A 10,924-nucleotide genomic window follows, 5' to 3' on the forward strand; every position below is an offset into this window, starting at 1 on the left:
GATGACAATATGTTTCCTATGTCTATTCATAGATGATGATATGTTTTCTGTGTTAATTTATAGATGATGATATGTTTCCCACCTCAATACAAGAAGATGAAGATGACAATCTCTTTGCACCAAAAGGAGGCTTGTTTTCTACTGGAAAAGGATTGTTTGATGATGATGACGAAGATGTAAGTATATTTATCATTTAATAGCATTTTTTAGGATAATATAGATACATATATATTATCTATGTCTTTTCTGGCTTTATTGTGTTGTTGGTTGCTGTTTCATTGATGTATAACCCAGCTCACACACCCACACATACACAAACATGATTACATCTCATTTTATTCATTTATGCAATTAGCATAAGTATGATTAAGGATAGGATATTTTATCAATAACAACCTATACAGCTTTTAAGGTAACACAGTTTTTCTATTTTTTTAGAAACATTTATTATTATTATGACTTCTGACCAAAAGTCTTCACAAAAATATTGTAAATGGGATAATATGATGTATTATATGACTAAACAAATTCTCTTTTCTCATTGGCTGAAAGCAAAGAGTCTTCTTTGATAAAACATTATATTCACCACAGGAAAAATCATTAGAGGTTAATACATGTATAAGATTTGGAACAGCTAACATGTATCTAAATATAGATATTCCAAGGCAATGTCAATGACGTAGGTTTATGACATCATGCAAAATCTCGTTTTTCTTCTGCTTCTTCTTCTTGTTAATTTGTTTGTGTTTGTAAATTTTATTGTATGCTAGTATTTCAACTTAAAAAAGTTAGCAACTGCCAAAGCAGATAATATAGTTTGTATAAAAACAAGATCTAGAGTTAGAAGTTAGATATCTTTTGTCAAGAGCAATTACTAAGAAATTCTTTTAATACCAATCTATGGATTTTTTAATTACAAGTATGCAAAACTATTGAATGAGATATATGGAGATATTTTTATAATACAGTTCTTCAAAATTTTGCATGGTAAATTTAAACTATACCTGTGCATAATGTAAAACTGATGAAATTGTAGATTTCTTATAGATATTTCAAAGTTAAACCTAAATCATTATAAAAATAAAATGTTTCATGATAAATGTGCCTTACATGCCCTAAATATGGTTAGAATATTCTAAATGTGCTTTGTTTGATTTATATTTATGTGTTGAAAAGAATTGATTGTTAGCATGAATGTCTTATGTAGGTTTCAAAAGCTCAATGCAAGCTTATGTTGTTTTGTTACAAATCTTGCTGACTCTAAATAAAGCTTTTTTGTATTTGAATTTAATATATATCATATCTGTTTTTGATAGGAAGGAGGCCTTTTTGATGATGATGTTAAGAAAGAAGAGAAACCAAAGAAGAGAGGTATGTATATCAGCCTTATATATCTTAACTTTTTAAAAGATAATGAGTCTAAAACAGCACCATTATTTTCTTTAATTAAAATTTTGAGTTGACAATCTTAGTCCACAATCAACTGCTGTCTCTGTGTCTACCATGATAGAGAATTATGGACAAAAAGGGCAAAAGAAATAAAGAATAGAGAAAATAGGCAAAAATAATAAAGAAAAGAGAATAATGGGGTGAAAATATGAAAAATAGAGAATAATGGGCAAAAAGTATAAGAATAGAGAAAAATGGTCTAAAAAATTCAAGAAATAAAGAAATAAAGGACCCCCATCTAGACCATCATGAAACATAGAGGATACATGATACTTGCAGGGAAAACAACAAAATCATGTTTACATATTTAGATTCTGTTCCCAAAATGCTTAAAGCATATACTTTTATCCAGAATTTATGTATATTTCATATTTTTCCAAAATTAAACAACTTTTTATGTGAACAAATTGTTGCAAATATGTCAAAGTTGGATACTCTATTTTTAGCTCACCTGGCCCAAAGGGCCAAGTGAGCTTTTCTCATCACTTGGCGTCCGTCGTCGTTAACTTTTACAAAAATCTTCTCCTCTGAAACTACTCGGCCAAATTAAACCAAACTTGACCACAATCATCATTGGGGTATCTAGTTTAAAAATGTGTCCGGTGACCCGGCCAACCAACCAAGATGGCCGCCATGGCTAAAATAGAACATAGGGGTAAAATGTAGATTTTGGCTTATATCTCTGAAACCAAAGCATTTAGAGCAAATCTGACATGGGGATAAAATTGTTTTTCAGGTCAAGATCTATCTGCCCTGAAATTTTCAGATGAATCGGACAACCCGTTGTTGGCTTGCTGCCCCTGAATTGGTAATTTTAAGGAAATTTTGCCGTTTTTGGTTATTATCTTGTATATGATAATATATAGAGATAAACTGTAAACAGCAATAATGTTCAGCAAAGTAAGATCTACAAATAAGTCAACATGACCAAAATGGTCAGTTGACTCCTTAAGGAGTTATTGCCCTTTATATTCAATTTTTAACCATTTTTCGTAAATTTTTGTAATCTTTTACAAAAATCTTCTCCTCTGAAACTACTAAGACAAATTTAACCAAACTTGTCCACAATCATCATTAGGGTATCTAGTTTAAAAAAATGTGTCCGATGACCCCGCCCGCGAACCAAGATGGCCGACATGGCTAAAAAATAGTACATAGGGTAAAATGCAGTTTTTGGCTCATATCTCTGAAACCAGAGCATTTAGAGCAAATCTGACAAGGATAAAATTGTTCATTATGTCAAGATCTATCTGCCCTGAAATTTTCAGACCAATCAGGCAACACGTGGTAATTTTAAGAAAATTTTGCAGCTTTTGGTTATTATCTTGAATATTATTATAGATAGAGGTAAACAGCAATAATGTACAGCAAAGTAAGATCTAAAAATAAGTCAACATGACCAAAATTGTCAATTGACCCCTTAAGGAGTTATTGCCCTTTATAGTCAATTTTTTACAATTTTCATAAATTTAGAAAATTTTTAAGAATTTTTACAAAATATTTTCCACTGTAACTACTGGGCCAAGTTCATTATAGATAGAGATAATTGTAAGCAGCAAGAATGTTCAGTAAAGTAAGATCTACAAACACATCACCATCACCAAAACACAATTTTGTCATGAATCCATCTGTGTCCTTTGTTTAATATGCACATAGACCAAGGTGAGCGACACAGGCTCTTTAGAGCCTCTAGTATAAAACACCAACAAAGAAACTCACGAAAATAAATTGCCACAACTACAGTATGCTTTTTTCCCTACCCCTTTAATCTCTAGCCATGCAAATTTAGAAAAAAAAAATCATGAATATGTGATATTATGTGTTTCTCTGCCCAGCGTTAAGTACTAAAGAGAAGGATAAATGACTATAAAGTGTGTCAGTTTGATAAGAAATGTGTTAAAGCAAACTTACTTTTTTAATTCAATATTGTTAATATTAGTACTTTATACGTTTTTATTTTATAGCTGATTCAAGTCCAAAGAAACAACAGAAAAAAGAAGTAGAATCTAAGAAACCTGTAGTAAAATCTGGTGGGGGAGGTGGCGGACTGTTTGATGAAGAAGAAGATGATGACGATTTTTTTCCCACAGGTACAGAATCCAAGAAAGGTAAATATTTTAAGATGGGATATGTTTCACAAAAAAAAATCTTGCGTTTTTGATTTTAATAGCATTATTTGTGTGCAGTATTTCCTGTAATCACAATAATTAATCTCACAGTATTTACCATTGTTAAACAAATGCAATAATAATTGAATACAAAATGTCAGAAGCAGTAGAGTTATACCCTAGAGGAAATAGTTCTTGCATTTCCGGAGGAAATGGTACCCAGGGCAAATAGCATATGCATATATTAGAACTGGTAAAGGCATATTCTGAAGAAAAAGGTGCTTTTTAAGGTGCACCAGCATACCATATGTTCAACAGTAGACTTCATCTCTGAAGTATTGAGTAACAAATTCTCTATATTTGTTATTTCGAACTAGGGAGACAATTAGTAATGTTGTACATGTGGAGATAAAGAAAGGCTGTCATTGAAGAAGTGCTTAAAACATTGATGATGAGACTGTTCTATTGTTTTTAAGGGTATTTCCATTTAAAAAGATATTTAAGTGTAATATTTAGGAAGAGATTTCCAAAATCTTCCCTTCAGTCCATACTTTCTATGAGTAATTTTGCATACATCAAATGGAAATACAACCACAAATGACCAATGATCCATGACCAAAAATAAAACTTCTCTTCCTACCCTCCCTTAATAATTTTAATGGGATAGTCCTAAAGTTAGACTAATTAAGAAAAATGAAGTTGTTAAAAAGAAAGGCATTTATATACAATGATATTTTTACTTAAATGAAATAGATGTTCCAGAAAAGAAGCCAGCCAGTGCTAAGTCTGATTTGTTTGCTGATGATGAGGATGAAGATTTGTTTTCTTCAACAAAGGAAAAATCTGAACCCGAGAAGAAAAAGAAGAAAACAGAGAAAAAGGTAAGTTTAATTGGTGCTTCTATTGTTGCTTCATCAATATTCATGGGATTTCAATTTTGATACCAATGAAAATAAATAAATCCAAAGTTTTGTTTATAAGACTTACTTAGAGGATTAAAATTGAACTTTAATATCAGATTCTATAATATCAGATATTTTTGACTGCATTTATTATTGCACATCCCTGATGAAATTACTTAATGTGATTTAAAGACAAGGTTATTATAAAACATTAGTATGGTAAATAGAAATATGAGTTTTTATTTTTGCAATGAACTTTCCCTAAATCAATGCAACTGTGTTGACCTCTTTATGCCTTTTAGCTATTTATATTGGTGGATTGCTGTCTCATTGATCTCTTTTTATTCATAACGGGTAGGTCTCTGAAATTTGTAGATGTAATTTTTTTTCTGAAATGAAGGAATCGAATTGATGATTTAGAGTAAACAAGCAAACTCATAACTAGGGGTTTTGGGTTGATATAATCCATTAAACTTTATTAAAGTCAATATTTTGTAAAGAAATTGCCAGAGTGCATGATTTTGCACCAATTTAATACCATAAAGCATTTATCATGTCTATCAGCCTTGAGCTACCCAAGACTCCCATCCATTATAACTTGTAACCCCACCTAGGATTTTCCTCTCTATGGGCCTGACAAGGTTACTTCCGTAGAGGAATAGAGAAATCTCAGATATTAATTATTGATTTTTTATGTAATTTCAATGTCAGAGGTATTATATCTTTATTTTGACAAATTGCCTACCTTATTACAGTTGCCTGCTGGAGCAGTGTCCATGTTTGGTAGTGGACCTAATCCCTTAGCTGCAGCCATTAAAAAACAAAGAAAGGATTCTGATGAGGTAAAGCAAGCATATCATATTCAATAAAAATTCTTACTCCAGTGGTGTAAACAGGTAATTTAATTGAAATTATTGTTTTTGGTCTCATTTTAATACTACTTTATCACATTTGACATCGAATTATTAGTGCTTTAAACCATTAACAAAAATGTTATTAAAATATAATATTTGATATGTATATTTATAGTTCTACTGAGATTATATGCTATTTCAGAAGTTTACCAAGCAAATCTGAAGTTTCTGTAGTACTTATTTTGAAATTAAAACCACATACTGGTCTTATAAGCAATCACATGGTCAAATATGGCACAGATTCATAAAATCAAATAATCAAATAATTTCTGGTGTATATTATGTTACTTGAGCAAAATAATCCTAACCAAACTGGTTAAGATACTCAAAGGGAGATAACTGTAATTCTCTCAATAAGTAATACACTTATGTGAAACAAAATTTATTAATCTATGTTTCCAAGAAGCTTAGGATATATTCATGAAAATGGATGACACAAATGTACAACTGACTTGTATGAGTTGTGTCTCTTATCATAGAACTACCTCATTAACATTACTATCCTTATGTTAAAACAGGAAGACAATGATTGGTCAGATGGTGAGAAGTCACGTTCTAGTAGTGTCAAATCAAGTAGCTCTTCAACAACTTCAACAAAACAAGTAGACAGATTGAAAAAAGAAGGACGAAGCTCATCTAAAAATAGCTTGTTTGATGATGATGATGCTGACGATGCATTGTTCTCTGCACCAGCTAAACCTCGAGCAGACAGGTACACCAAATTGAAACTATTTCATGTTATTCCATAAATGATACTGTATTACACACTTTTTCACATTTTTGCATTTTTCACTTTTGTCCATTCTTCAAAAATCGCAATAATAAATGCACACAATAATTTCTTAATTTACAGTAATTTCAATGGAAAAGAAAGAGATATGGTGTAATACTTTATGAGAAAAAAAACCTATATGCAGAAATCTTAAAGTAAAGGAACAGCACACTTTGATAACTTGTCTTCATCTTAAATTCACATTGAGGTCACCACTATGGTGCAAATCTCACACCTCACTGCAAATTCAACTCTTCCCCTAACACTGTTAGCACTTAATTCATCAATAGTCCTAAGTCAAAACTGAAATAGAGGTCATCACACAAATTTTTTTATAAAAGTCAATATACTGAAATGGATTTAACCAGTTAGCTTCTAACAATGGACATTAAGTCTTAGCTGTTTAACAAGTTCTAAATCAACCTTAATCAAAACTCATTTTGTTAAAGTTAAACAATTACTTATAGCTGTTCATAAGAAAGGAGAACAATAGTGTAAGAAACGTTTCTTCATTTACAACTTTAGTACTTTTATAAAAGCACACTACTGTGGATTTATAGATTATCGTTGATCATCTCACAGTGATTGATTTTCTCGCTTGAGCTGGTACGGCGAAAGTGAGAATAGCAATCGAGTTGAGATGACCAATGATAATCTGTTTATCGCTATTTTACCTATGACGACGTTGTTAATTGCGTTGATAACGGCACGTGCCCCCTTAGTTTCTATCGATAATTTTTCATATCTCTCTACTGTGCTGAGAAAGGAAATTATCAGTCAGTAAGATCAAAGAAAAATTTTGTAAAATAGCGATTATCATAATTATTCGTGGGATACCAATTTTCATGGCTTTCGTAGATGAAGGTGAACCACAAATTTAAAGTTCAACGAAATACAAATTTACTATCTGACTCTATGCAGATTTTGACAAAACCACGAAATCAAATATCCACGAAAATACATTTTTTCCTCAATCCACAAAAAATTGGTATCCACGAAAATAAATGAATCCACAGTATTTCAAATATAGCTTTTCTCAAATTTAAGAAAAAAAGCTTCAAATTATTGTTTAGGTTTTCTGCTTTTGTTGCTTAACATCCAGTCTCATATATAACTGATTTGACATGATATTCAGGACTGAACTATACAGGGAAGGATTCAGGTGGAGGTTTTCTTAGCCAATACCCCTAAAATTGAAGAAAAAAAACAATATTTTATCATTATTGGCTTTTGTAAGTGGTCACGCTTCCACTAACCTCGAAACCTAGATCTCTGCCTACTTCTTAATTGTATCTAATTATTTGATTTCAGTAAATCAAAGGCCAAACCAGCAAGTTCTTTGTTTGCTGAAGATGATGATAACGACCTATTTGCAAGTACAAAAAGCACTGCTGGAAAGGCTGCATCACAAAAAGTAAGTATATCTAATGAAATTATACCAGGATAACTTTGGTCAATAAGTTGAGACAGTACTATGTCCTGCACCAAAATTCTGGTATGATCCTTAGGGCTGTTCCAGATTTAAATACATCAGGGAATGCGAGGCACTCAAATTAATAAATTGTTGATGGTTGCATTTTCTTTTAGAATTTTGTACGAATTATGATTAAAATGAAAATTTTATATTTTGGATGGTTGGGGTCTAAAAAAAGTGCCTCCCATCCCCTTAATGAGTATAAATCTAGAACAGCCCTAATGAGAAGCAACACAAGTTTAACATATTTTAAAAGGTGGTACCAAACATCTTGACTAATATTAATTTGGCTCGTTTAATTTTCATAAAATTTTGACAAAGTATTTACTTTGACCCTTTGACAAAAATATTAAAATTTCAAAAAACTTGAACCGCACACTTTATTGGAAAAAATTCATTGGATGTATATATATATATACATAGCAGTTACACAAACAATAATTTTGATCATTGAGAAGCTTTATCTTTCTTTAGCAATAGAACGTGATTAAAACGTTCAGCTGATTTTTACAGAGTTATCTCCCTGTAGTGTTATGTACCACCTTAAGTTATATTTGATATTGTTCTTTTGTACTACAACTGGCATTAATAAATATGTTGACTGATATTGTTGTCTGGTAGGCTACTGGTTCTAGTTGTTATGTTTACTGTCACTCAATCCATATCTATGTGTGATGACATTGAGGATACCAGACTTTAGGTTGTCAGATTTTTTACAGACACACTCATGAATTCAAACAATGACTGATCATATTTTTGGGATCATTGCATTAGTAAAAGGCTTCAGGTATTGTCGGTTTTCAACACCCATTCTCCAAAACCACTAGTAAGATTAACTTAGGGTTCCACAATGTGTTAGACTTACATGTCTAGTGGTTTGTGCAATGGGGGTTTATAAAGGGGTAATTTAAGGGGCCAAAGGAAAGGAGGGATTTCCTATAAAACCCTATGGGATTTTTATTTTTTTAAATTATCAAATGATTATTACTAGAGAAAAGTTATTGATAGACACATGGGATCTTCAGTAATGACCATGGGAACATATGGCCTACTGAAAGGTCAAAATGTCAATGATCAATTATGACCTTGACCTTTTTTTTCAATTTATTCAATAGGGAGAGTCCTTATTTATGGGATACCAATTTATGTGGATTTCGTGGTTACAGATGAAATACAAATTTAAATGTTCAACGAATAACATATATTTTTATAGGTTTGTTAGCTGACTTTAGCAAAACCATGAATTCAAATATCTGTGAAGATACAATTTTTTTCTCAATCCATGAAAATTGGTACTCACGATAAAAATTAAATCCATGGTATGTGAATTTACTACCCATTATCAGTCTTGTTTTTAGTTGTTTTCTTTTTGTGTCAAAATAGAGATACATCATACTCACCTTTATAAAGTAGATAGTCCTTGTGAAAGAATTGTTACCTTTAGATATTATGTATTCCAAGGTTGCAACAGAAACTGATATGGATTACAGGAATAGTTGATTTACAGATTTAAATATAGTTATTTTCACTCATTGCACTCAGTATTGTGAGTATTATAATTTTTTTCAGAAACCAGTTGATTCAAAGGCCAGAGCTGGATCCCTGTTTGATGATGATGAGGAAGAAGATTTGTTTGGTGTACCAGCCAAACCAAAAGAAAGGTTGGAAGATTTTATGTTTTTTTTTTCAATAAGCTACTCAAAAAAATTAAAAGAATTAATGTTTTTTGTGCAGTTATAATTTCCTGGACATGATAATTATACATATATAGGATAATGGGACCTCCAAAACTATTTGACAGTACAACACCAACACTCATTTCATCAGGCACAATCTGTTGTTAAATGCATTATATGTAATCTGTTAAATATATATAAACTGGTGAATTTCTGGTTTTTTATTCTGTTTCGATGTCAAGTCTTGACTCTTTTGTGATTAAGGTTATACCCTCTATCAAAATGCATAGTTTACACAGAAATAAATTCTTTGAAACTTTCCAAGCAACCTATCTTTGGTTGAAATTTTTTTTGATTTACCCAGATTATTGGAGAAAAAATTACTCAGTCTTATATAGGGGCCTCCGTGGCCGAGTGGTCTAAGAAGTTGAACTACTTTATCACTAGCCAGTCAACACTGAGGTGAGTTCGAATCCCGCACGGGGCAGGTGCACTCAACTCCAATCTTAATTGACTAGGATTGTCAGTTTTCCTACCGAAGGTCAGTGGTTCTCTCCAGGCACTCCAGCTTCCTCCACCAATAAAAACTGACCACCACGAATTAGCACAATAGTGTTGAAAGTGGCGTTAAATTCCAATCAATCAATCAATCAATCAATCAGTCCTATATAATAAAAGATAAAAATAGTTTGGTTATCAAGAAGATTGTGGTAAATGTTAATTTTTTCAAAAAATAAATGCAACAAACAGTGAATGCTATCAAAGCACCAATAATCAGCCAGTTTTGTGAACTATTACTTGTTAAGATCATTTGTGCATTTTCAGTGAAAAGAAGAAGCCAGTTGGAGGTGTGTCATTGTTTGGAGGAGCAGAAATCCTAAAGAAGAAAACAGAGAATGAAGTCAAGGTAAAGAATGAAGTCACATGACAAAGTATTTTAAGCAATAATAAAATAAGGAGATGTGACATTTTATTTTGTAACTTTTGCATATTTTGAGATGGCTGCTGCAGACATACTAATAACAAACTAATAACAATTTTTTTATCAATGACACTTTTTTTTATTGATAATGTATTATACATTAAAAAATGTGCTCTCAGTTTATCACATTACATCTTATCTTTTTATTTCTTAAATATATATAAAGATTTGCATTGTTCTCTCTAAATTCTAAACTGTTTAGCCTCTATGAGGATTAGTTATCACTTACTCACAAAAACAACACTTTTTATACGACTGCAAAAACTTTTTGGGATCGTATAATGGTATGATGTCTTCATCGTCGTCTGCGTCGTTGTCCGAAGACACATTTGGTTTCCGGACAATAGTTTTAGTTTAAGTGAATGGATCTCTATGAAATTTTTTAAGAAGGTTCAATACCATAATAAGGAGGTTGGGATTAATTTTGGGGATGATGGTCCCAACCGTTTAGGAATAAGGGGCCCAAAACATGCATTTTTCTAGTTTCAGGATAATAACTTGTGTATAAGTATTTTGATTGCTCTGAAATTGTACCACAAATTGTGCCAACAGTTTAGGAATTAAGGGCCAAAAAGGGGCCAAAAACAAGCATTTTTGTAGTTTCAAGACAATAACTTGTGTGTGAGTGTATGCATCTCTCTGACATT

General features: G+C 31.6%; 1 protein-coding gene across 4 annotated transcripts in view; it reads left to right on the top strand.

Moving 5' to 3' along the window:
* Positions 1–10,924, top strand: part of LOC127723253 (WASH complex subunit 2-like) — a 79,446-nt gene that overhangs the window by 17,367 nt on the left and 51,155 nt on the right. For all 4 annotated transcript variants that reach the window (XM_052229813.1, XM_052229814.1, XM_052229816.1 and 1 more), the window contains 9 exons: positions 64–176; positions 1,317–1,371; positions 3,414–3,557; positions 4,311–4,438; positions 5,215–5,301; positions 5,892–6,085; positions 7,457–7,559; positions 9,189–9,280; positions 10,121–10,202. In XM_052229813.1, coding sequence (XP_052085773.1) covers positions 64–176; positions 1,317–1,371; positions 3,414–3,557; positions 4,311–4,438; positions 5,215–5,301; positions 5,892–6,085; positions 7,457–7,559; positions 9,189–9,280; positions 10,121–10,202 — 998 coding nt within the window. The remainder of the gene's footprint in view (positions 1–63; positions 177–1,316; positions 1,372–3,413; positions 3,558–4,310; positions 4,439–5,214; positions 5,302–5,891; positions 6,086–7,456; positions 7,560–9,188; positions 9,281–10,120; positions 10,203–10,924) is intronic.

The sequence above is a fragment of the Mytilus californianus genome, unplaced genomic scaffold, assembly GCF_021869535.1.
Source record: "Mytilus californianus isolate M0D057914Y unplaced genomic scaffold, xbMytCali1.0.p SCAF_13, whole genome shotgun sequence".
NCBI lineage: Eukaryota > Metazoa > Mollusca > Bivalvia > Mytilida > Mytilidae > Mytilus > Mytilus californianus.